The following is a 27953-nucleotide window of genomic DNA, read 5'->3' on the forward strand; positions in this document are numbered from 1 at the left end:
CAGGCGGCGGGGGAGCGTGGGGGGCGGAGGGGAGAGGAGGGGCGGGCGGCGGGTCCCGAGGATGCGGTGGCGGCTGCTGCTGCGGCGGCTGCTGTGGCTGCTGTGCTGTGCCGCCCGCTGGTGCGGCGCCGGCGGCAAGACGCTGCGGGGCGGCTTCGCCAACGCCGCCGCCCGACGGGAGCCGTGGCGGCCCGTGGCGCGCTTCCAGTTCCACGGTGGGTGCCCGGGGTGAGGGAGAGGAGGAGCGGCTGCGCGGCCCGGCCGCCCCTGCCCCCCCCCCCGGCCTGGGGCGGGAGCGGGGGGCGGGGGGGCGAGAAGCTGTTGAGCGCCTCCGGGCGGCGCGCGGGGCGGCCGTTGGGGCGGCGGCCTGAGGGGCGGGGCGGGGCAGCCCGGGCTGTGCCCCGCGGGGCTGAGGCGCTGCGCCGGCCCAGGGGGGTTCGGGGCCCCGCTGCACCGAGGCGCGGTTGTGTAGAGGCGGTGGAAGCTGCAGTTGGCAGCAGGGCCGTCGTGCCACACGTAAGCGGGTCTGCCAGAGAACGGCGAAGTGCTGCTGTGGGTCCTGAGTGGCGTTCCTGCCTTCGCGTCCCACAGCCTGACGTGGCAGGAGCATCTGGGAGAGGAGAGACGTTCTAAGTCTCACCTGCATCTCTTCTTTCCCGGAACTGCAGTGAATGAGAGCGATGCTCTATGTTGCATGTCTCTGTTTCACATCACTGGGTGTTTTTAGTGTCACCGTGCATCAGAACGTAAATTCCCACCTGACTATTCCCAGTGTCTTTCCTCTGTTAGTAACTTCCTGTTCGTAATAATTCCTGACATTTAAGAAGCCCAGGAATAGCGTATAATCCTGTTAGAATGGCCACTGCAGAAATACAGGTTGGAAATTTACAAAGACAGACTGAGAGTTGGGGTGGTTCATCCTGGAGAAGAGAAGGCTCTGGGGATACCTTATAGTGGCCTTCCAGTATCTCAGGGGGCCTACAGGAAAGCTGGGGAGGAGCTTTTTACAAGGGCTTGTAGTGAGAGAACAAGAGGTAGTGGTTTAAAACTGGAGGAGGGGAGATTTAGGTTAGAGATTAGGAAGAAACTATTTAGTGTGAGGGTGGTGAGGCACTGGAGCAGGTAGTTGAGGGAAGCTGTGGCTGCCCCCTCCTTGGAAGTGTTCAAGGGCAGGTTGGATGGGGCTTTGAGCAACCTGGTCTAGTGGGAGGTGCCCCTGCCCAAGCAGAGCACTAGATGACCATTAAGGCCCCTTCCAACTCAAGCTATTCTATGATTCTATGATGAAGTAACTCTCCTTGCTACCGAAATATGCAAGCATGGTGAGTGCCATGTACAAGGGGGTAGTGCTGGTCAGCATGGTTTTCCTGTATGCTCAGCATTTCGGAAGCTTAGACTATTTTCTTAGTTAGCTTCATAGCAGAAGAGTTCTGTGAAATGCTTCAAAAGACAACCACAAAGATGATATGTACACAGGCTTCCTCCCAGACTGAAGGAGTAGTGTGAGAGGAAAACAAAAATGTTTGTAAGAAAAAAATCTAATGGGATGAAGGAGAATGTGACATAAACCAAGAAGAGTTGTTATGTGACCTTCAAACGCTGAATGAGAGAAAATAGGGAAGGGATAACTAGTGGAGTGACTTGAAAGCAGTTCATTATCACTGTCCTAGAAGATAATTGTAGAAGCACTCTTAAAAGATCTAAAGAAAAAAGTGCACTGCTTAAATCTGAGAAAAGAACATTAAGATTCAAGATCAGTCATTTAGGTGTTCAGATGTAATTTATTCTACAATTCAATGTTGCATATTTCACAGAATCACAGAATGTCCCTGGCTGGAAGAGACCTCCAAGATCATCCAGTCCAGCCCTAGAGCTAATGCCGCAAGCTCAGCACTAAACCATGTCCCTGAGCACCAGGTCCACATGCCATTCAAATGCATCCAGAGATGGTGACTCCACCACTTCCCTGGGCAATCTATTCCAATGCCTGACAAACCTTTCAGTGAAAAAATGCTTCCTAATACCTAACCTAAATCTGCCTGGCACAGCTTGCATCCATTCCCTCTGGTCCTATCATGTGTCACCAGAGAGAAGAGGCTGTCCCCTTCATCACTCCAACCTCCTTTCAGGTAGTTGCAGGGAGCAATGAAGTCTCCCCTCAGCCTCCTCTTCTCCAGACTAAACAACCCCAGCTCCCTCAGCGGCCCCTCATAGGGCTTATGCTCTAGGCCCTTCACAAGCTTCATTGCCCTGTTCTGGACATGCTCCAGCACTTCTATGTCCTTCTTACAGTGAGGAGCACAGAACTGAACACAATACTCAAGGTGAGGCCTCACCAGCACTGAATACAGGGGGACGATCACCTCCCTATTCCTGCTGGCCCCAGTGTTGCTCATACAAGCCAGGATGCTATTGGCCTTCTTAGCCACCTGTGTGCACTGCTGGCTGGTACCTAGTTAGCTGTCAGTCAATACGTCCAGGTCCTTTTCCAACCTGTTGCTTTCCAACCACACATCACCAAGTCTATAGCTAACCATGGGGTTATTATGACGCAAGTGCAGGACCCAGCACTTGGCCTTTTTGAACCCCATATAATTAACCTTGGCCCACTCAACTAACCTGTCTAGGTCCCACTGTTTCCTTAGAAACATTCTTCTTTCTGCATGATGACCCACAACTGTACGTAGTTTGGGGTTTTAGTGAAGCCATATGGGCTTTTTTTAGAACCATCAGTTAATTTTTCAAAATATTTTTGAACTTAGGTAAACTGTAGTTCATATAGCATTTTACAGATCACCTTTTTGAGGTTTTATTGCAGGGCCACTATCCTGCGGCTGGCTCTGATAAGGCAAACCTTCCTTGCAAAGTCTCATTTGAAGCTGGAAGCAGTCTTGACTCACATCTAACTGGTGCTTAGGTTAGGTGGGAAAGGAGATTGCTCTGATAGTTTTAAAAACATACAAAGCTTGCTTAAATTTGAATGAATATGTGTTCTTGCAGTACTGAGTGATTTTTCTTCTCCATTAAATCCTGTCTTTTAATGTAGGATGCTGTTAAAGAAGTCTATGGCAATATATAATGAAATAATTCATCCAAATAACTTTGGGGGTTATCATAGAATCATAGCACTATTCAGTTTGGAAAAAACCCTTGGGATCACCAAATCCAACCATCATCCCTACTCTACAAAGTTCTCCCCTAAACCATATCCACCAACGCCACATCCAAACAACTCATAAACACATCCAGGGATGGTGACTCCACCACCTCCCTGGGCAGCCTATTCCAGTGTCTGATCAGTCTTTCTGTGAAAATTTTTTTCCTAATGTCCAGTCTAAACCTCCCCTGTTGCAGCTTGAAGCCATTCCCTCTTGTTCTGTTGCTAATTACCTGTAAGAAGAGACCAGCACCAACCTCTCTACAATGACCTTTCAGGTAGTTGTAGAGACTGATGAGGTCTCCCCTCAGCCTCCTCTTCCTCAAACTAAGTGTTCCAGCTCCTTCAAGCGTTCTTCATAAGATTTATTCTCTAGGCCCTTCACCAGCTTCATTGCCCTCCTCTGTACTCGCTCCAGCACCTCGATTTCTCTCTTGAATTGAGTTGCCCAAAACAGGACGCAGTACTCCAGGTGTGGCCTCACCAGTGCTGAGTACAGGGGGACAATCACCTCTCTACTCTGCTTGTCACACTATTTCTAATACAAGCCAGGATGCCACTGGCTTTCTTGGCCACCTGGGCACACTGCTGGCTCATATTCAGCCTCTTGTCAATACCCAGACAAGATAAATTGTGTCAGGTGAACTAGTTCTAAAATTACGAAAATATTTTCCTATGTCAGGATGCTGCCTATAGGTAGACTGACACAATAGAGTAACACTTTCGAAGTTTGATTTTCTTTGTATCAATTTGGCCTATGTCATCTATAATTCAGTATTTTAGCTTTAGTCCATAACATGAAGGTATATTTACATAAATTCTTCTGATATTAGACTTAGGAGCTACCCTGTGATGCTCATAATTGGGCTACAAAGGTCACAAAACACTAGACTTTGAACCAGTTACTGAAACTATCTGATAAAGGCACTGTCTTTACTTGAACTTGAAAAAATAAAATTTGGGGTGAGAGGAAGGAAAAAAAGGCTACCTTGAAGTCTGTTAAAAAAAAAAAAGGCAGGAGGGAAAGCTGTTTGTAGTAGAAAAGGTTAATGGCATTTGAGTTATGGTGAAGGTTTGTTTAAGTACCCTCATGGAGAATTGTCATGCAGTATTGTGTTAATGAGTTGTACAGAAATTGTTTCTGAGTGGATGCAAAGACTTAATGGAAAGTAGAGGTAAAATTTTAAGAAATAAAATGAAGCTTTACTGTCGCTATTTATCAAAAATGTATGCCATGCTAGCTTTTTGTTTGCAACTGACATAAAGGCAGAGTAGTTGATTTTATTTTTTAAATATCAAGGTGATCATGCTGTTCTGTGTGTCAGAATCAAGAATGTAGCAGTAGCTGTGACAAAAGAAGCTAGACTTCACCTGTTTCAAGCACCAGAATGGCAGAAGCTGCAGAACACTGTCCAAGATCACAGCTGTACAGAGAAGTTCTCCAAAGCTCAGCTGACAAGTGAGTTACTACTTTTCTCCTTTACAAATTAAGTTACCTGTGTATTTAAAACTTTATCTGTTTGTTTATAGTATTCATTTCAGTGAATTTGGACTTTGCATCAACTGAAGTAAAAGCAGGACTTTGGTCTTCTGTAATTAAAAATTATTACAAGGAAATGTAATTTCTTTGTTTGCATTACTTCAGAAGACTTTGTTTGCAAGTTATGATTTAGTATACTGCTGGAAAAGGAACAATCCTCGACAAATAATTATTTTAATGAAAGCAGACAAAACGATTCTAGTCTCATGCTCTCACTTGTTCACGACTCAAAAGATGCACATTTTGCAGAAGTTTTCATTTACTCATTCAGTAGAGAGACTTTCTGTAACTCTCCTTGGAATAAAACTCATTTTTCTTTTGTTTTTTTTTAATCTCAAACTTTTCCATAAAAAAGGTTGTCAGGTATGTGAAAGAATTTACAAAAAATACCACTGTAAGGTGCAATGGAAGAACTTAGACGATGTAAATGTTTGAGACAGTCAAATGAACAGTTTGAATTGTGACTTTATTGCAGTGGAATGAAAATAAATTAGAGGCAAACTGATGCAACCTGCTGCAGTTACCTCAAAACTTATGATGTTAATTCTTCTAAGGTGGAAGTATGGAGCCCAGTTAAAAGATAATTTTGTACCTGAAAACCTTTTTTTCTCTACCCTTTTTTTCTTTTTCTTTTTTCACAATATCATAATCATTAGCACGTTTTTTTTTCTTCCCTGTCTGTAAGTTCAGTTGCAAAAATTAATCTGCAGTATGCGGCCTTACTTTATAACTTGCCTGCATTATCATTTCATGTTTTCTTACCCTTTAATTTTGTAATTTGGTATTCATCACTGAATCTCCTATTCAAAGTTTTTTAATATTTGAGGTGATAGTTATTCCAGTACAAAATATACGGGTTACCGTATTGTGTTTTGTTTAGGGAGGAACATTTATCACTTGTCAGGAAACTCCTGTTCTCCAATTCCATGGAATGGCATTTTTCAAAGACAGGAGAACAAAAATAAAAGGATATTGTCATTTTCATGATAGCACAAACCTGTCACACTTTAATGTAGAAAACAAGTTAGAAATTTTTAATAGAGTATCAAAGATGAGCTAATCAGGATAAAGCTTAACTCGAGTATCCATCTAAATTTGAAAGAACAGTAAAACGTTGAAGCATTCAGATGTGTAACTGGATGACAAACGTATTGAAATAATCAGTTTTGCACCACTTACTGATCACAATATTACAAAACCTACTTAAAGCATACATTTTCCTTTAAGAAATTAAATCAGTATTGGAAACTTCATTCAAACATATTTTAAGTGAATGTAGCATTTTCTAGCATTTAGCTAGAATCCCTAGAGTAACTAACTGATCTCCTGGAACATTGTCATAATTAAATCTTACACAGATGTCACTTCTAAGGATGTAGTTCCCTTATATTTGATCTGAGCTGGACATGAATTGCTGTTGAAATGACTAGCAGTCAGTCTGTCTGTCACAGCAATGTACTCACTGTTCTCTGCCGTGTTTAGGAATCATGTGACCGCAAGGTGAGTTGGATCCGTTTGCTGATCATGGGCAAAATCAACTACATTTTTATCTTACTACATTTCCTGTGAGTTAGCTTGTGGAGTTGGTGGAAAACTGATTAAACATGCTCTGCATGATCCTTAGTGTTGGTGCAAATAACAGTGTTTAAGAACACAGCTGAGAGTACAGATGAAGAGTAGAGCCACCCCTGTCAGCTGCAGCTTGCCTTTCGTTTGGATTAAGCACTGTAAGTTTTTTAAAATCTCAGGATTTTTTAAGGGAGCTGTTTCACTTTGTATGTTTGATTGATAAGATATGTAGCTCCAGAGTGGAATACATGTTTACCATTAGCTACACAAGACAAATTGTCTGTATCAGAACACTCTTCTGGTTCATGTGTTATCCAAATTCGAGCTTCATGGCAGTTGCTGCAAAGAGATACATCACACTTTTCTTCCTGAATCCTAGTATTGATCAGTTTATGCCATCAGAGAAGAGAAAAAAACTTCCTGAAGTTGCAACAAATTTGTTTAAATTACGTAAGTATTTTTCATATAGGCTTCAAGTTATAAATAGGTTCTAAATTTTGTCTACAAAATATTTAGGGATGAGTTTGCTAGGGATTGTTTTATATGTATGTTTGCAGCCTTTTCATTTAGAAAGGCCTTTGCATAAAAAACAGAAAAATTTTGTTTTGTAGAATGTTTATGATTTTTTTGTCTCTTTCCTCATTCTTAGTCATTGTCATCTGAAACTAAGAAGGTGAATTAATCTACGATCAGTCATTATATTGTTACTTCTACAGAGATGGCTTTCATTTACAATTGAGCTGATTAGCGCTCAAGTTCAGTAATCAGTGTAACAGTACCTACAATTCTTGCAGTTTCACCCAAAGATGAGAAGCCACATATTTCATTTTCAGCAACTGTTTATTTTGGAGAAATTGTGACTTCTTAATAGTTGCTTTTAGGAAAATCAGCGATATGATCAATGAGCAGATTAAACTTCAATCTCTTACATAGTTGGTTTTAAATGTAATCTGATTTGAAAGATGCAGTTTTGTTAGACAGTGGTCTCTACTCTTAGCTGCCGATTGAAATTCAGTCTGTTACAGTTTGGGGAAGATCCTGTAAGAGATAAGTTGCACTTTGAAAGCATGCACACTATTTATAAATCTCTTCAGTGCTCTTAATGCCGTTGAAAATAGAGTAGAATAAATTTCATTAAGGTATTTTTCATACTGCAGCAGTATCTGTTGGCTAATACAAAATAGCTAGTACCATCACTACCTACTAGAGGATGGAAATGTGGTAAGTGTAGGAAACAGTTGCAGTTACTGGCTTCTGGCAGAAGGGAGCTCTCCCAGCGAACCCAGGAGCTGAGAAATGGAATGTGGTATGTATCCGCACCAGTGCTTGCCTGCACCTTTCTGAAAGAAAAGGCAAGGATAGAAGTCTGGCCTCTGGTGTAATGGCTAGCTTTCCAAACAAAGACTGTTTTGTATTGGGTGTAATTTATAACCTGTATATCCTGACATGGATTTAAATTTTATCTTCAGTCGGAGATGAGTTTTCTAAAAACAAACTAACCGAGTATTTACTCCCTTTTTTTGTTTGTTTGTTTTCTTCCAAAGTGACTGTGAACCACACAGAGCAAAATCTGACAGTGTCCCAGATTCCTTATCCGGAAACATGGTATGTGTTTTATGTAGACAAGTTTACCTGCGAGGAGAATTATTCTGAATCCGAGGATATTCAGTTTGAAATGGTCTTACTAAACCCAGATGCAGAAGGGAATCCATTAGATCACTTTAGCGCAGGGGAGTCTGGTAAGATTTTTTTCTTAAAATTTGTAAGTTAAGGAAATTGGTCATCCAAACAAATCGGTGCTTACCATGCTTAGAAAAGTGTGGCACTGGGGAATGGATAGCAGAGTTTCTTATATTTCAGATGCTACTTTCTCACAGAGAGTAACATTTAATTCTTTTTCTGGCAGTACAGAAAAATCCTTCCCTTTCTCTAGACTGACTTTCCAAAACTTGCCTAACTGGAAGCATAGATGCACAAGGAAAGAGAGTATTAACATATTTACTATTAGGTATTTTTACCCTGTTGAAATTGGAAGCTTCTGCTTAAATGTGAATTTACTCCCTGATTTTAAAGAATTTGCTTCTTTAATTTTTTTAAATTCCTTAGCTGTGTAAAATTTTATTCTGTGCAACATGACTACATGCACAATATAACATTTTGCCAATACAATTTCAGTTTAGGGCTTAGGTCTTCCTAAGTATCATAGTCACAGGCCATGGATTACTTGCGATATTTCAGTCCTAATTTTATTTAAGAAGTACAATTTTAAGTCTTCAAACCTGCAAAGAAAAACTTTAAAAAGTGACTCAAGACAGCAGCTGAAGAAATGCCTACATAAAAACTGTATGCTTTGGACAATCTAAAATAACCTAGTGTGTGCTTCATTGCAGTTCTTAGCTTCACTGCTCTGGAAGCCCTCATCATATCACTAACAGAGGTCTGCTGTAAAGGAAGAGCCCAGTAGGCTTAGGCCACCTTCATATACTGATTTAACCTACATATCCAGAATGAGCCTAATTGCTATGCTAAGAATCCTGTACCCTGCTGTCATTCTTGGTCTTAGGGGATATAGAGGAATCAAAGGCAGCTCCCTTTTTGAAGAGAATGCTCACTGAAACATTTAGCAGAATCTGTAAGAAAGTAGCACTGTTATTAATCTGTTTTTCAAGGCTTTTAAGTTGACCTACCTGTCTCTTTAACTACTTAATTGTGCTGCATACTTTTTTGGCAGTTTTTGTTTGGTGAATTTTTTATCCAGAAGTGAGTTCTAGGTTAATTTATTTCTTCTCGGAAGGCAGGAGTAGCATTGTTTTGCTAAATCGAGGGGCAAAGCAGCTATACAATATCATGTGGCCCTTAAAAGTGGTGTGCAGAGGTCCTAGAGAGGCATATTAATGTTGTGGGAAGACTATTGGCACTTGGAAGCAGACCTCTTAACAGCTTGCATGCTGAGCAAGGAAGTGTATAAATGTTTTGGATGCCCGTATTTAGATCTAAGAAGTAGAAAACAAGATGAGCTATACATGCCATGTTTTCCACAGTTGCAGTGGAACACCTGTGTTTATTCAGAATTAAAACCTGCAACACTGCCACGAATCCTGAAGTTAGTGCTGAGGCTACTTTCAAAGAACTGATGAGGATTTCTTCTCTCTCTTTTTTTTTAAAATGCGTCTTTGGGGAATTTTTTTTGTCCTTTTTCCATAGAGATGTGCAGCATAGAACATTAGGACATAAAAGCTTTATTTCCTGGTTCTTGCATTTAAGACAGCTAACAACTAAATAGTTTCAGATGGTTCTAATTAGATCACCCTTCTCTGTAGTAACTAGTGTCCTGACACAGATCTCAAAATTAAATGGTTTATAAAGAAAGTACAGTGAAGTACTGTAACCTTGTGATTAAGGTATTTGCCCTGAGAGAAAAGGGGACCTGGCTTCTGATCCCTAGAAAGTATTATTTTGTCATTTTACATGGTAGGGCTTCTACAGAACACAGGGTACTAGTAGAATGTAGGATTTCTAAGGGCAGCTGAGCAGGTAGACAGCATTTTGAAGATCACTAAAGTTAGGTATTTCAAATTAAGGTACATATGTTTTATTTTCTCTGTCAACTCTAGGTTACGTGAAAGTCAAGAAACATAACAAAGACAGGTTGAAAACTACCCTTCTGTTTTTTTTATAGTTGTATTTCAGTGCAGCTTCCTCTTAAATAATTTTGGTTTCAAACCAACCATCCATAATCTATCTTTGATTAGAAGGAGCTTTCTGTCATTTATGTTTTAGTGTTTATTAAAAGCTAGTTGATTTTCCTAAAAAGTTTTCCATGTATACTCACTCGTCATGGTGAGAACTAATTTCTCTACAAAATCCTTTCCTACTTCAGTGTGTGTCTTTTGAAGCACATAAAGAGTGAAAAGAATAAGGGATTTGATCTAAAACATATTTTTGTCAGTTGTAAATGATTCTTTTGTATAAATATATAAGAGAAGCAGAGTGAGCCTGAAATTTGTATTTATCTTGCGCTCTTTTTCTCCCCTTTCACTGTATGGTTGTGCAAGCTTGATTAATTTTAGCCATAGAAGCTGTAGAACTATCAGCTAGCAGAAATCCAGTTCCAATGTTTTTCAACTTAGATACCAAAATGTGTATAATTGCTCCCTTTGTAATCTCTGGGTGGAGCTGGTTGAAGTTTTTTGATGCTGGAGGTAAAACACCGTTCAGAATCTGATTCTGTGGGCACCGCTTGGTTTCAAGGAAGGCTGGAGAAGAAAAGCATATTTTTTTGGTGATAAATTTGTGTTTACCCACTTCTGTTTATAGTTCACTGGCTTTGACCTTTTGGGTGCTCATATAGGTTCCAAAGTTTCTCGAAAATAGAAGAGCTTTCCAGGTCTTCAGGAAAACATTTTTGCTAGACTGAAAAATACAGGACTTCTATTTTATAAACAGTATCCAAAATTTTGGGATTTTTTTTCAGACTGGTGCAAAAAAATCCACTCTGTGAACTTTATATTTTTCTCTTTGCTGTTTTTCTTCCTGCTTTTTTTCTGTCTCATTCAACCAAGTACCTTGGATTATTTTGTGTGGGGGAAGAGTGACACCCAATGGTAAATAAATTACACAGACATCTGTTCTGAGTTTCACTCATCTCAGGTCATGCCTTTAAAATCTAATTCAGAAAAAAAAGAAAAAAAAAAAGCTAAAAATTAGTAAGTTAATAAATATTTTTCTGATAAAATTACAGACTATTGTTATTTTCTGTTTATCAAGAAACTGTATGCCACTTTATACTATTTCAGTCATTGCAGCAAAGCTATTTCTGTTTGAACAGAATCTCTCCTACACTCAGAAAAGGTGTTGTTGGATAAAAAATATTTTGTCAGCTTAAACAATAACGAACTCTGAAAAAATTCATATACTTTCTTGGATAAAATAGGCTAGGATTTACTCATTTTAGCTGTACTACGGCTTTTGGGTGACAGTTACTAAGTCTTTCCCAGCAATATTTTGTTTTAGTTATTTACTGCTAGTAGCAACATTTCTTTATAAAAACTAAGCTGTATTTCTTTTTTTTTTCACAGGATTACATGAATTCTTTTTCCTGCTTGTCTTAGCATACTTCATCACTGCATGCATATATGCACAGTCCTTATGGCAAACAATTAAGAAGCGTGGACCTATGCATACTGTACTAAAGGTGTTGACAATTGCATTAGTGTTGCAGGCTGGTTCAGCTTTTGCCAACTACCTGCATTTCTCAAGGTATCTTTGCTTATTTTTGTTTTCAGTCTTAAAAGAGCATTGTATTTTAAAGATCAGTACATGATGTTTCCTGTGGTGATTGTGACAAAGGACTGACTTTCAAGAACTAGTTCATTGCCTAAATGTACTTTTAAAACACGTTTTAAAACTCAGTCACTTAAAAATATCATATTCTATTCTTTTATCAGTTATTCTAGAGATGGAATAGGAGCACCTTTCATGGGAAGTCTTGCAGAATGTGAGTATGCTTATCTACTGTTCCTTACATATTCCAGGGCATTAATCTGTATAATACATTAGCAAATACTGTTGTTGGACTATATTATGATCTTGGACTATATCACTGGATTTTGAATACTAAAAGTTGCTGTTCTGAAAAACAAGTTTTATTCTGAATGTTGAAAATAACTTCATTTAAAATTCTAAACAATATCACAATCTTGTAATTTTAAAAAATATTTTCTTGTCTGAAGATTCCATCTACAAACACTTAAATACATGCCTATCATGTGAAGAAGTGTTTCAGTACATTGAAGATTTTTGCAGAGCTTGCATGATCTAGAATAGCAAAGCTTTTTAGGAAACTTGATCATATTTTATAGAATGAGTAATTTCCCTAGCAAATTTAATGTTGATTTTAATTAAAAGGTTTTACAACACGAGTTATACGATTACAGTCATGCAAAAGTGTTTCTTAAAAGAACTGATGTTAACAAAGCATTTTTCTCCACTCTGTATAGATATTCTGAGTTCTCCCTGGAACTGAATTCCTATAACACCCCTTCCCAAAATGCACTTATTTACTCCTGCTGGATTCTTCGCGGTTAAACTTTGTTGTTGTTTTCTAAAGTTCACATTTGAAGCATTTGGGTGTTCTTTCTAAGCAAATACATTCGCTTGAAGCATCACAAGAAAACAGTACTTTGCTAGTGAGATAGTGTTGGAGAGTAACAGCCTATATAGAAAAGTATTTGCCTTCCTACAGTTCATTTAGAAGCTTGCAGTTGGAATTAACAGCCTCTTGATGGCACTTGGCACCACAGTAATTGCCTCTTTCTTGTTTCAAACATTTGAGTTAGCAGCTCCTTAGAGCCTCCCCAGCAACTGTGTTATTAAATGTTCCCTCTTGTCTCCTGAAATGAAATTAGATAGAGAATACAGAGGTAGTCATGTAGGTGACGTAACTGCTCCACAGTGAGAAAGCCAGTGTTGACTGCCGAGCTATAGCTGCCCATTATATTTTCTGTGTTTGGATTACAGTGAAGAGCCTACTTTTATTTGCTTAAAGCAAAGGTTATTAAGAATGCATTGGTATTTTTTGGATAAACAACAAAGAGAGTTTCCTGTTCCTACTGTTTTTAAGATTCATGGTTCCTAAAACAGTAAAAGAGCAGAAGTAATAGAAATATGGAAAGCTGCGGTGTCAATTATAATTCTGAAGAATGGCTGATAGCAAGTAGTATAGTGTGAAGGTAGAAGGTGCTACTGTTTTTCCTGTATCAGAACAAAAATCTGAGTTAAAAGTGAATGTTAAAATATCTGTTGACTTTAGCGGAGCCAGAATTTCTTTCTAGAAATTTGTTCAGATACTAGCCCCACCAATTACTCTTTTTCCTACCGTTATTTAGTCTTTACCATATATAAAGACCTGACCCTTTGTCCAATTTATCACCAGAGTTAACTACATAATTCACACAAATAATGCTGGCACTCAAAAGCATCACAAATAGTGATCTTTTAATTTTCTATAAGATTGAAACATGAAAAGTCGATATGATTATGCTTGTTGAATAGCCAGAAAAGATTAATTGTGATTATCTCAGACAAATGTGGTATCAGCTACATAGCATGTGACTTCATGCTCACCCTATATATCTTGGGATTATTGTAATTTTAGCACTTTCTGTCAGCATTCTTACTTTCTGACGAGGTATATGAGATGTCAAGGATTAAAGCTGGTACTGAATTTTTGTCTTAGACCATGTTGTCTGAGAATCCACTTGAACTGTTGCCACACTGAAGCAGAGCAATATCTATATCCAAGATGTGACTGAGATACGATGTCTAGCTATAACTTATAGCTCAGATTATCTTAAGGAGTGACAGAAAATAAAATGCTCTCTAGAACATCCAGATTTGTTCAGTCATTTCTCTATTTTGGATTTGTGACGCTGGTTTGGCATGCCTTGAGTTCATGTAACAATTTTTTCTAGCGAGTACTGTCTCCATAGATAGCATTGTAGAATAATTCCAATATTATTTTGCCCAAAATCAGCGTCAGTTAATTTTGTTAAAGAATTAGTAAGTTTGTATTTATTGAAAGCTCTTGACATTTCTTAAACAGCAAAGGTGTCTGAATACATTAAGAATCATTTAAGCATATAAACTCTCAGAATACCAAATGTATTCCAGGAATCATATGTTGAAGTCTGGTTTACTTTGCTAATATTGCTGAGTGTCAGGGAAATAGCGATCTTCATTTGACACACTTGTGTACATATCAATTTCTGCACAGTGGTAACATTTTCTGTTACATTTTTAGTAAATATGGAAGTACGTTTATCTTTTATAATACAGTCCAGTTGTATAAAAATACTAGTTTTATTTTGTGAAACAAAGATTTTTCTTGTACTTGATAGTGTGATAATTACAAATAAGGAACAAATTTAATTTAACTAAAATACTAAGGTGGAAAAATAAAGCACTGTTGTGTTGTATGTAGTGCCCAAGCTCTAGTTTGTGAACCAAATTTGCAATTTACATAAGAATCAATTTCTCTTGCCCATCACTGCTACACCAGTACAATGAGCCAGTTTCCTCTCAAGTCCAAACACCAACTCAAAAATTGTTCGATCAAGTTTCAGTTAAAAACTTACCAAGTCTCAAGCTAACAATCACCCAGAAAGAAATCTTCAGTTCTTTCTACTGTCAGTAGTGTTTCAGAAAGGCTAACTAGTAAAGGCTTGAATATATTCTAGCTTGAAGTTTTCTTTGTTCAGACACAGCTTCAAACACAGGTTTGAGATGCTGATTAAGAATGTAACTTTATGGAGTATGTGTTAATTGCTCCCAAAAACGGCCAAAAAAATGGCCATAGCAAAATGAGGCAAAGGTAGTTTGCATTTCATAAAATGAAATACAGACAAGTTGTTGCTCTAAGTGAAGTTTGTGTCAGGGTTATTCATTATATTTTCTCCTTTAAAGATCTGAGAGTGGAATTTGTCCTAAATATTTGTGCTTTCTATTGCAAGCTACTGCATCCCAAAGACAAAGTGCAATTAATTTAGAGTACAATGGAACTATCTGATTTTTGAACAAAAGTTTTTCAGAGCAGAGAAAGGAGTTTATTTCATCATGTTTCATATTTGCAACATGATTAACATACATATGATTTTAGTTCTTTAGTGTTTATAAGTGTATTTATGCAGATGGATTCCTGAGCCCAGACTTCTTTGACACAAGAGTGGGATTTGGAAGGATGTGGCACTGTGCCCATGTTGTTGCAGAACTGCAGCATAACTAGAGGCAAGCTGATAGTGATCTCCTTGGCCACTGGAAACTACATGAAATACCCATATTTTGTGCCAAAGCAACCTCAGCTACTCAAACTACCATCAAAATTATGACTAAAGGTGTTACAGAGGCATAAGTGTCCATTCTTTATTTGTGGGTATACAGAACATTTCTCTTTGCTTTAGAAAAAACTTTTTATTTCTGTTGTGACTCTGTGTTTATTTTTCTTCTGTTTACAATAGTGTGTGACATAGTCTCACAGATACAAATGCTGTTTTTATTGTTGAGTCTGTGTATGGGTTGGACAATAGGCAGAATGAAGAAATCTCACAGCAGACCTCTTCAATGGGATTCCACTCCAATGTCTACTGGGATTGCTGTAGTAGTTGTTGTTACACAGGTTTGTATTTTATAGTCATTCTTATATTGAAATACACATTTACTATTAAGCATGATTTGCGAACCAACTAATTTCAATGTTTTATGAGGGAGGGAGTATCAAGACTGGAAAAAAGCCCACAGCATAATGTGCACTCAGTATGTCTAATAGTTAACAACACCTTCTCTTTACTTTAACAATTCAAGGTGTAGCTCTACAGTATGTTTTTGTTCAGCAGCAAAACCACTTAAGAAGTTCCCACAGTTTTCCAAACTCCTGGTTGTGCCAATTTTTCATAGCATTATAATGTAAACCAGATCAGTGGAATGATCTAGATTGGGGGTGGAGGGGGGGGTAAGATACTTTAGCAGAGTCATTTTACTGGTCTGATTACTGATCTGATTTATAATGTGGTCCTATAAATAGCTGTTGTCATCAGTACAGCTGAGGAGTTGTGAACTGCATTGTTGGGGGTGATGACAAGCAGCATAAGAGGAAAGTCAAGAAAAGGTGCTATGAGAAATTCTTTCTGTCACCAAAAAAAATTGAAGTCCTGTGTCCTCTTAGAATCACTCAAATAGGATGCCTAATGGTCTTTTCAATCAATTTAAGGGAATTCTTGAAAGTTTCATATGCAGGATTGGTCTTGCAAATATACAAATGGTCTGACACATAATGTAATTCAAATATTTTCCATTAGTATAAATTAGAAAGTCAACTAAACCAGTAACTTAAAAGTAAATTGTAATGGAGATCATACAGCCCTGGTGGTGCCTTTTGTAAACAAATTTTTTTAAATCACAGCATAAAGACAAGAGTATCTGAAAGCCATTGAAAAAGAGAAGAGCAAAGGGAAACTGCAGACAGTAATGAGGAAGAGATTATGCTGAAGATTTTGTGCCATTTGAGTTGTATCTGTAATTAGTGCTGCCTACAAACTAAATAAGTGGACTGCTAAAACATTAAGGATAGCTGGAAGCTGACATTTCTTGCTAATTAAGAAGATAAACCAAAGGCTATTAAGGTCAATGGGGCTGTTGGAATTTAAAGATAGGTTTATTACACCTTACTTTGACACCCATGTAGCACCAGAAGTTTTACATGCTGGTAGTAGAGAAGACTTCTAAGGTATTTTATTTTATTTTATTTGTGCTTCTCCACTTACATATACATGGGTGTGTTAGTACTCTGTCACTTGAGACTGGAAAGTTTTTTATTGTTATTTCCTTCTTACTATACAAAGAAAGGACGCTCAGTATCATCAGCTTGATCTTTTTTTAGTTGTTACTTGTGGTAAAAATTGGGGCAAGTAAAATACATACATGCTGCTTCCCCCAGTACTGGTCCATTACACATCTGTGTTGTTTCTTTGAGCACTACTGGGGCATTGACACAAAGTTGGCTATCTTTTCACCATGAAGGCACAGCTCTGTCACATCTTCCCTCCTCATACCATTTGGAATGTCATGTTTGGCGGGAGACTTGCAGGGACTGAATACGATATGAGAGTATGTCATTGCCTGGGTGATTTTGCACCCCCATCTCAGTGTTTGCTGTCTCCAGCAAAAATTCCCTGACACCATGTGTATCCGTGTCCCTTTTGGAGAGAATGTTTTCCAATGCATGGGTCAGTACGCACAAAATATACCTTCTGCCAGATTTCTTCTTAATACAGACTGTGGCTGTTGAGTTCAGGGGAGCAGGACCCGTACCATATTGCCTCCATCAAAGGTGGTGAGCTTTAGACTTTGTTCTCTGGATTAGTCTGTTGTTTGCTGCTCTTTGTATATTGACATGGGTGTTGGACCTGCTGTAATGGCAATCAGCAAGCTCTTTTAATGATTAAAACCCTAGAATTACCTCCTTTCCATCCTACTCTTTCCCAGAGTTTTATGGAAGAGCCAACTTCCTCCAATGTAGGAGGTTGGACGGACTTACATGGATAATCAGATGTGCTGATAATTTGCTGTGGAGCATGCTGGAAACCATATGCATTACCCTAACACTGTAGATAGAGATTGAACCATGTTAGTTTTATTGACGTTCGGCACCACTTGTCTTCATCTCATCTTCCAGAAAGTCAAAACAAGCAGACAGCCTGGGAAAACATGTTATTCTTCAACTTAACTGCAGTTTTGACTGGCAAACTATCTGACCTTGTTTGCCTGCTACTCGTTCAAATTACTCAGCAAATTTTCAGGGCTTTTTCTGCTCTTTGTACTGTTGCTATGGATTCTTCCTTTTTGTTCTTTCAGAATCACCAGCAATTTTCTGGGCTGTGTTACAGGTTACCATCAGTGTGGGGTGGACACAGCCTGCTAGTAAGCAAATCTCTTGTGGTCTTTGCGGCTGCAAAGAGGTAGCATCTCAAAGGAGGGACAAGTCTGCCATTTAGCATCTCCCTTTGCCATAACTTGTTCTTGATTTCAGCCTCAGAACAAAAGGTTCCCAGGCCACTCTGTATTAATTAAAGATTCCACTTCCTGCTGCTGAGACACAAGCCTTGTTCAAAACATTATTGATTGTAGGCCTTTCCCATCAAATAGACTTTCTGTTTTTAGGGCTGATTGAAGTGGAGGTGATGATTTTAGATGGCTGATCGCTTTGAACCTGACCAAGATGACACAGAATCTTACTGCATTAGACATCACACTTCACAGAGGTTCTTAGGTACACCTCAAAGATGTGCTCAGGATGAGCTCTGCCTCTGACCTGTTTCTTACTATTTCTTACTAACATCATATGATACCCAAGTACCCAAGTGTCATATGATGCATGACATCAGATACCCAAGTACGAGATACATTTGGAAGCAGCTAGTTAATCCACTTTGCCTTGCTGCTACTTTTAATTTCCTTTTTGCTTCCCTCTTCTCTTTGCCTCTGAAAGATGATCTGTCCCATGAGAACCTGCCTTTACTGGAGATTGATAGGTTATCTTTGCTTGCCATAAAGTCATTGTTGGCATTATAAAGGGAAGGAGGGGATCTACTAGAATTGTTTCCTCATGACAGAAAAGAAGAGTGTCTGGTTTGTCATTGTATGGTTGTGGAGGTTCAGCTTGTGTATCTGGTACATCAGGATAATGTCCATGGCAAACATTCTTCTAGCATTTGAACAGGAAGTCTAGTACTGGACCGTGGTTGGTGTCCACTGTGAACCAAGATAGGTCAGAAGGATGTGCAGGTGAAGTCAAGTATTTCAAACAGTGTATTAGATAAACAAGGAGATGGTCTTTCTCCTTTATTTTATGAAGAAACAGTCCTGACTTTAATGTTCAACATAGCTAGTGCAAGTCATCTCTTCAACTATCTAGCTCTTCCAGTTCTTTTGTCTACAGCCTAAGCAGGGTTGTTCTTCTGGATAAAAATTAGGATATCCCCTCAATTTCTTCTCAGAGCTCAAGCATAGTTCTGCTAACTGCCAAAAAATAAACGTCTCAGGTATCTACTTCAGCATGTTGGTGTCTGGGTGTTTTTTCAGCTTGTTCCTGATACTGCAGCTGAATGAGTCAGTACTGCTTCTCTGTGGTCAAGGTAAGGGGCTTCAGGGCTTATTTACCTTAATTTCTTAGGGGTAATCAGCCAAGGAGATTTTGACTTCAAGATCATGCTTGTCTATGAAAACTCTTCCTTCATTGAGAAGAGATTGCTTAATCCATGGTAACCTAGAAAGACTCCATAGCACAGATTTGTCTTTTAAGAGGATCTCCTTATAGGATTACAGATTCTCTCTGGTGAGTGAGAACAGTCCCAGCTCATCTTAAGAACAGTGACACATACTCACCTTGTCTGACTTTCCAGTGTTGCACTGGCAATTCCATCTCTGCCTCTAATGCCTCTGCCTTCTGCTTATTCTGGATTAGTCTAATGAAACTGAAGGAAGCTGGACTTCTCTGATCTTACACTGCTGTCACTACACGTAGTCTTTGATGAACAGATTTGTGTATTTACACAGTTTACGCTCTTTAAAAGGCTAGTCCTGAGCATACCCTGCTGTCAGACACTATTTTCTCATGAGGATTTGAACTTTGTTCTCATGATTCCTTTATTCCAGCTCTTCGTCATCTTCTCATGAAAGTGGCTTCCTTTGTTGCTGTTACTATTGGTGTAGTTTAAGGAAAATTGAAACCTTTGTGAGCCGTGTTCTTTTAGGGTAAGCTATCCCTAGGATCTACCTACAGTTCCTTCCTAAAGCAGTATCACAGTTCCATCTCCATCAGCCTGTATTCCCCCCCATGCTTTGGTCAGGAAGATTCTATTCACAGATTAAGGGGCTTTTAAATATTCTCAGTGTCTGCCCAGTCTAGGGAAGTTAAATACTTTGGCTGTTCCGAGATGTAAATGTCAAAGAGGAAAATGCACTGTACAAGACTGCAGTGATTTTTAAACTAGTAGGACCTTTGTTTGTTGCATAGGCACTTCTGGCTGGACTGAAACAACTTCTGTGGTAATACTAATTTCATGACAAAACAAGTGATACAGACACAACGTTACCAAACACTGTCTTATTTCAGTCTTACTCTTTGACAGAATTCTCAGCCAAGTAATTTGATAATTTGAAGATATTTGCTTGGAGTTACCCAGAAATGGAGTGTTATGGTGGGTACGTTTGAATCCTGTTGGTCAGATTGTTTACTAGTAGTAAGTGATGTTTAAGAGGTGCATGCTTCATGTCAGTCCCTCTCCCATCCTTCCATTTTCCATCCATGTAGTTGAGTGACTGAAATGACAGAAGTCATGCTTGCTGTATCATGGCCAAGGTAAGGGAGGGGAAAAGTGAGAGAGCACTCATTAAGGATATTCTAAGCTAAAAAGATCCTCTTCTCAACTGAGGAGACTCAAGGACACCCACCTTTGGAAGGCGCAGGTGGATTACACAGTTTAAAAAAAATAATTTCAGTAACCTTTTTGTCTTTATGTAGTGAATGCAGTGAGAGCACCTTTGAATGTGTTCAGAAAGGAATTAATTTAGATTTCTAAACTGAGGCATATAATGTCTGCTTCTGAAGGCAAGCTGCCTCACTCATAAATCAGATTTGCCTACCTTTCTTCAGAAAGCCTGCTTCATTAGACACCTGAAAGCTGAGTGTAAGGTAGATGTGTGCAGTAGGTGGACTAGATTCTAGTACAGTCTTTAAATGTCATTCAGCTGCTACATGATGCTGAGAGAGTCTAAACTTTATGGGTATTCTAATTTATAACATTAATATTCCCAAAGTCTTAAAAAGGTATTCCTCAGCAAGACCAAATTTTTATGCAACGAGGCGCCTGCCTCCTACCTAACCAAGATTCAGAAACTAGACACTTCTGAGTGTTTTTCCTTAAGAGAGTCAATCAATATTCTTTCTCACAGTGCCTCTACAAAACTGCATGCTGCAGCAAACGGGTACCATGCTGAGAGTTAAGGAGGATTTCTGTTTTTAATTTATTTATCTCTCTGCTGACTAGAAAAGTTGTCCAGATGTTGGAACATCGTTTGGAACCTGTAATTCTCGCTTTCCTAGACCCTAGGAGATTTCCAAGCCGGTTGGTTGCAGAGTCAGGCTCACTCACAGTTTCTGACCTAGCTAATGTTGAATTCTTTTCTTCACAATGGCAAAACTTCAATAGAAGGGGTGGAGAGTGGCCCACCCAAGAACAGCCTATAGCCTGGCAGTTGGGGCACTCTCCAAGGAGGTGGGAGATGCGAGCTGGATATCCTTTAGGCAAAGAAGGGAATTGTGGGAGATCCAAGTTCAACTTGGGTGAATGCTTGTGCCTTTAGGCTATTGTATAAAAGGGGCATCAGCACCACCCTCTTACTTCCCCATCTTTAAAAAGAAAAGTGAATCCTGTTAGGATTTGGAAAGGAAAGGCGTAGTCGCCTGCCTTTGAAACAAGCTTTACAGGTTGTGGATCCCAAGTGGAAGGAGACAACTCCCTGTAGCTCTGTGGAACCATTTTAGTGGGCTTCCTGCTGAGTAGGCCGACTGTTTAGCTGGATTGTTATTTTGGATCTTATGCTAAGGTGCCACATTCCTTCTATCCAAATTAGAGGATAACTTGTCAAACTTTCTGAAAGTTATAAAATGCAAAAAGTGAGACTTTGCTCCTGCCAGTTGCATTTGGAGTAACAGGTAGAGCCAAAAAGCAGTAGAGGCTGAGGTGTTTTGTATAACATGGCGGTCATGAGCAGAGCATGACCAGTTGTGCGAATAATTTAATTGGTGATGGGAAGATTAACTGAGGTTTAGCCCAGCTTTGTTTATTCTAAATGTCCTTTGCTGTTCTTTTCCTTTACAGAGCTTTTTATTAATTTGGGAGCAGTTTGAAGACACAAATCACCACAGCTACCATTCACACCGTGGCTTAGCAAGTGGACTGCTTATTGGCCTCAGAGTTTGCCTAGCTTTGTCACTGGCTGCTGGGCTTTACCAGATCATCACAGTGGAGAGAAGCACGCTGAAAAGGGAATTCTATATCACCTTTGCCAAAGTATGGGTTACATCAAGGAAACTAATCCTGTCTGCTGTAAATATAATTGTGGCATGCAGTTGACTGAAGCACTAAACTCTTCTCCTTCCTAAGAAAGCTAATGCTTACGTGTCTGATTTGATTAAATTGCACCGTCATCATAGTCAGAATAGTCATTTTAATTTGACAAGGAGTATAGAGCTTTTTTAAACAGAAATCCCACCTTTCATTGTGTGGTTTTCATTCTGTTGATTGAAAATTAAACAATGGGTTCATAAAATAGACAGAAATGTAAATGCAGTTCCTCTAACTGTCATCTCTTTCTTCTAAACTGGCATGTAGTAATTTTATAACTTATACTCATCTTCTCTTTCAGGCCTGCATTCTCTGGTTTTTGTGCCACCCATGTCTTGCAACCATTTCTATAATATTCAGAGAATATCAAAGAGAAAAGGTATGTACAGGCAAGATAAAAGAGATGGAATTTGAATAGTAGTTGTTCTTCATGTTCAGTGTTTGTTAGCAAACTCATGCTCTTAGGCTGTTAATCTTATAACCCCAAAGCAACTTGAAAAGTCTTAGTCACACAGCTCTCATTGATGCTAACATGAGTCATATTTTACAAAGGCATACAGGGTTTGAATCATCTAAGGGTAATCATTCCTAGGTTAAGGGTGGGGGGAGAGAACTGTTGAGTCAAAGTAAAATGTGGAGGGGGTGTTTTGTTTTATTGTTTGCTTGTTTGTTTTTTAATTAAAAACACCTTGGGATTCTTTTAACAAAGCTAGTAGAAAGATAAATCAGTGAATTTTTTTGTTGTTGTTTGCTTTTTAGTCTTAATCCTTTAAAAGCTTTATGTGGCTAAATAGGTCAGGGAAGGAGTAGCTGAGCTGTATTCTTTAGATTGAGAAATCTGTCCAAATATGTAGTTTGGTTGGTAAGCTCTAGACAGTTAAAAGCAAAGGTGGACTCACTGGGTTTCTCAGTTGCTTAAATATATTAGGAACTAGAGAACTCATGTGTGGAGCCTACCTTGTTCAGGTAAAGTGCACTACTATGCTCAGGTGATTTGCAACCTCATTCCAGGACAGAGTTTGCTACTTTTCTTTATGGTTATAATAATCTGTGCATTTTTGGAAATTGAGCTTCTATTTGTGTAGAGGATATGTAAGGGAAAGGAAAAGGTTCCACTAAAAATACAGAGTAAATTAAATTCCACATTTGATTTAAAAATAAATACATAAAGGATGCTCTAGAAGAACTAATGAAGAGAGCTTTTTTTGTTGCTTGACGAAAACATCATCCAGGCAGGAGGAGAATTTCTAGAGATAGTATCAGTAAAGGAACTTTTTGCAATACTTTTATATCTTCAGCTTACTGAAGGGAGATGACAATTGCTCTGCACTTGCATTTGCTCAAGTTTAACCATTATGGGCAGCTGCACTTCCTACACAGTGTTAATTTAGGTGTGTTTCCTTCTTCAGATTCATTTCAATATAATGAAGAAATGCATGATCAGTTTGTTTAAGAAAAAACATCTGTTTTGAAAGACTCTCTCATAAACATGCTTCTCAGAAACAGTAGTTACCTTCATGTGTTTGATAAAAACTGCCTTATACATCTTTTACAGATTAAGAGCACTGAAAAGAGACCTGGCTAAGTGAGACTGATAAATCACTATCCTCACAGCTCCATGATTTTACTAGTGCAAAGTGTTTTCAGGCTGCCTTTCTTTTTTTTTTCTCCCCCCTCTGTTTGTTGTAAGAATACAATATCTAAACATCACCTCTGCTTGTGAAACTGCATGGGTGGTGAATTGCAAGTCTGAAATTCCCCAGAACAGAGACCGCCGGAAGGGTTCTGTGACTTGCCCAGAGCTATCTACTGATTTAAAAACACCCAGGTGTGAGAGTCTGATTCCTGGACTTGAGATTCATGTTCAAATCTTTTGGAACTGCAGGTTTAAAGTTAAACCTCAAGCACTTGCACAATATGCTGATAGAAGTTTATTTTGCGTTGTTTGGTGTTGGGTTTTTTTCACTTACTTTTTCCTTTTCTCTTTTTTGCCTCTAGATTATTACCATAGGTGTTATCCTCTGTCAGTGTATCTCCATGGTTATCCTCTACAGACTTTTTCTGTCTCATAGTCTATACTGGGAAGTATCTTCACTCTCATCAGTGACATTGCCACTAACAGTATCTTCTGGACATAAAAATCGGCATCACTTCTGAGATGTTTAGGAATAATACATTATGTAATAATTGTGCAATAATGAACTAAATATACAGATATTTTAGTCACAGGTGTGTGATACATTGGTTTTACTGGAAAACTGAGTGATAATATCAGAGCACTTCACAGGCCTTTGGTTGGACAAGGTCCCTAGCTTAATCTGTTAAAGATATCGTGGAGCGGAAAAATCCATAATTTGAATAATTTTGTAAGTATTGTTTATGTGTAGCATGTGATACTGAGCTGTATCACAGAAAAGTACAGTGACCCTTTTCTTTCCCATTCACAGCCACAAAAAATGTCCTTACTTTATATCAACACTAGGTTTGAAGTCTTATAAAATGCAGTTCTTAAAGCATCTACAAGCTCAAACAAGTCTGAAATAGGCCAGTTGTGAAATTGGTGTAATGCGTAGCAATGAGTACAAGTTCTTGTATTTTCATGCTTTAGAGAAAATGCGTTTTATATATAAGTATAAAATAAGGGGAAACAAAAGAGGGAGGATCCTCTAGAAACACATGTAAAATGTCCACAACTGATTGCAAGAAACTTTTATTTATTTTTGGTGTAAAAGAAGAGCCTTTTTTGCAACTAATACTCATACTGGTTACAGATTTAATGGGAATGAAAATAGGGTTTATATCTGCCTTTTTTTTTTAATGTAACTAAAAATTTCATCCAGTAATGAAGGTCTAAACAGTATTTGAGGCATAGAAGACATAGCAACATAAAGGTAATTAAAACAGCAGGCTCATATCTTTTAAAGAAAAAAAAAAGGCAAAGAAAATGGAATGGGTGATGTGGTACTAGAATTTTAATCCTGATATAATTCATTTCTGTTACATTGAGGATTCAATCATAATTAAGCCATATACACAGATTAAATTAACAGAAGCATTTCAAATAAATGTTGGTTTCAGTCATCAACTACCCATGAATTCCTGCCCAAGGATACTTAATCAGGATTAAATTTTCTATGAATAATTGAAAAACAAAATACTCACTGGATTTGTTATAATCCATGTTGGCACTGGGTTCTAAGTAGTTGCCATTTTCCATCCATTGTAATAAAGCCATACTACTTTGTGATGCCCTAGCATTCAGAAAGCCAGTGTAAATATATACTTTATTGAAGTGCCTATTTATTATTATTAAATCATGCTGAGGTGTTTGATTTTTTTTCCTCCATGATAAGAACATACCTATTACCATTGTGACTGAAAGCTTTCATTTTTTATTTAGTTTAGCATTTGTCAAATTTTAGGCTTCTTTTCATACACTTTCATTTATTCACAACATGGATTTTATTTTCTAGTAAATGAATGTCTGTTTCTTCTTAACAGTGTGTATTTAGTTATGTCTCTGTGAACATGTGAAGACACTGGGGTTCTAGCTTTAAAATAACCCTAACTTTTCCATTCACATTTGCCTCAGTTGCGAGCATAGTTTGAAACATAAGTCTATTCCACTTTACTTTAGAGGCAAAATTCGACATTTGCCTTTGACTAAGGCAAAATGGCAACATGACAAAGTTGCTCATTAAATCATCTCCTTTCTTATTGTTTGTAATTCAGATCAAGAATGGCAGGTTGAGGCTGGAAAAGATGAGATACTATGATTTCACACAATCTTCAGAACGATTAAAAGATTAATTATTACATTCCTCTGATAACCACACAAAAATATTATTGGTTAAAACTGCAGTCTTTATTTCCCTGCTTATCTCTGTACTTTTCATCTTCTCAGGAAAAAAGCATCCTGTTTTTGATAAGTCTCCAATAATGCCATAGAAAAGTTCTATCTGTCCTCATGTGTAAGACATGAAATTCACGCATGAAACAGAATTTTTGAATAGACACAAGAACTACTTTACAGTTTATGATTTGTCATGATAAAACTTTCAATCTATGCAAAAAAAAAAAAAAAAAAAAAAAAAAGAAGCTGTTTGTGGCTTTCAGAAGAGACACTCTTTGAGTTTTATTCTCCAGAAGTATTTTCCTACTTCCCTCTGACTTCAATCTGTCAGTATTAAGGTAAATGGTATCTTAATTTCACCTTATAAATATACCCTACAACAATTCATAGGTCATCTGAGTGTAAATATGAGGCTTAAGATGTTGTCTCTTAAGCTTTTCCAGATTGCCCTGTAAGTCAACAGCTAACATTATCCTCTTTTAGTTTGGCATCAGATCCAGCTATTTGAAAATTTTTAATTTTGCTATTACGGTAACTGTAGCAATTGAGTGTCACTTTCTCATGGTAAGTGGCACAAAGGACATGCATTTCTGCCCAGGTCTATTAGCATTCTTTCATAACGAACACTCACCAATTTTACATTATCAAATCATTAATGTGTATTATAGCAGTAGGTCAGTACGACTGCAGTAGTATTCAGGATGTTAGTTAATTGGGTACAGGATATATCTGGGGAGAGTCTTCAAGTATGACTAATTTACAAAGCTTCATACTTGCCTGTACTCCAGCTTGAAGCTTACTGCCTCTGGATTATGCCTGAAGAGTTGTTGGAGTACGTGAAAGCCTATCTCTTCGTTCTAACTTACATGTTCTGTGAGGCCAGCTGAGAAGACCTTGCTTTTTTCACACTTACCCACAGAGTTACATATTTTATCAGTTTCGTTTCATAACCTCATCTCAAAAGAATAGTTTCCAGCTTACTTTCAGTTGTCTTTGATCAGTGTGTCCTGACTGGAAAACTTTATCCTCTTTTTCTAAAATGTGCTTTCTGTCACAAAAATAAAAAATGTTTTCTGTTACAAACTGGGGCTCTTGCTGTCCTGGTTTGATGCATACATCTGAGGAAGTCATGAGGCACCCTATGTCAGCTCTGCATTAGATGAGAGCAGTGGTCAAAGGCACTCCTTTGCTTCACCCATAGCCCTGGTGTGTCAGTGCTGCCATGTACCCTGGGAATTAATTCCTGGGGAGAGGTGCAGCAGCTCCTGGCTCCCTGCTGCCTGGCTGCTGAGAGGGCTGCCCCATGTTCTCCCTGAAGGCAGCATTGCCACTCCTGACTGGTGGAGAGCACTCTTTAGTTGGGATCAACTGGCGACATCTCACTTGTGAGATTCTGTGCATTATAAGGTTCTGTCTTAAAGGAAGTTGCAGTTACAGAGTTCACCAGTTCTGTTGTCCCTACATTTTGGTGGTCAGGAAAGCGAAGTGTATATTGCCATGACTGCAAATTGAAGTCGGTTGTGCTCTGAAGTAATACACTTTTGTGTGTGAGAGGGCATCTCGTTGCCAGCTGTTGCCTTTTCTACTGGCACAGATGCCAGTTTGCATCAATTATAATTTATTGGTTGTGGGGTAGGATCCCAGTTCAGGAGAAATAAGGGTGAGATCACTGACTCAATCTATGAGACCCCCCACAAGCTGTGAGGAGAGATCATCTTGCAATGCTCCTGACCAGCGATGAAGAGGCTGAAACACAAGTCCCCTAAGCTATTCACTCCCCTTCTGTGTAGAATGTGTTTTTTGTACACTTATTTAAAATGCTTCAGATAGGAAGATGAGTATTTACAATTAAATATTTGTAAATAGACGTGGAAAGGCTTGATTGGAAAAATATCAAGTTTCTAATACATATTACTATACTAAGACCTCCCACACAAGAGAAACATTTATAGTCAGACCTAATGAATATTCCTTTCTGGTTCTTGTGCCAATGGAGAGCCGTGGAAAAATCCAAGTCTTTTTGTTTGCATCTTGATCCTTTACAGAACTGGAAGAGTATTTAATTTGATTTGGCTCTAGTTTATTCCCTGCAATATTTTGCCTCTAGTTGATACTTTTTAGAGAATACAATAAAGGTTTATTGGGCTGGCCAAA

General features: G+C 38.5%; 1 protein-coding gene across 1 annotated transcript; it reads left to right on the plus strand.

The window, feature by feature from the left end:
* The first annotated feature begins 55 nt into the window (after window positions 1-55).
* GPR180 (G protein-coupled receptor 180) lies at window positions 56-27953 on the plus strand. The gene is made up of 9 exons (XM_051608354.1): window positions 56-215; window positions 4458-4616; window positions 7811-8005; window positions 11345-11525; window positions 11714-11763; window positions 15281-15438; window positions 21701-21892; window positions 22248-22325; window positions 23945-27953. The coding sequence occupies exons 1-9, from the start codon at window positions 62-64 to the stop codon at window positions 24101-24103; spliced, it is 1326 nt and encodes a 441-aa protein (XP_051464314.1). The 5' UTR covers window positions 56-61; the 3' UTR covers window positions 24104-27953.

The sequence above is a fragment of the Apus apus genome, chromosome 1 (genome assembly GCF_020740795.1).
Source record: "Apus apus isolate bApuApu2 chromosome 1, bApuApu2.pri.cur, whole genome shotgun sequence".
Lineage (NCBI taxonomy): Eukaryota > Metazoa > Chordata > Aves > Apodiformes > Apodidae > Apus > Apus apus.

Coding starts and splice junctions, on each gene's coding strand:
- GPR180 (XM_051608354.1), top strand. CDS start 62: ATGCGGTGGCGGCTGCTGCTGCGGCGGCTGCTGTGGCTGCTGTGCTGT. Junction 15,439..21,700: donor TAGTAGTTGTTGTTACACAG/GTTTGTATTTTA, acceptor TTTCCTTTACAG/AGCTTTTTATTAATTTGGGA. Junction 21,893..22,247: donor TCTATATCACCTTTGCCAAA/GTATGGGTTACA, acceptor CTTCTCTTTCAG/GCCTGCATTCTCTGGTTTTT.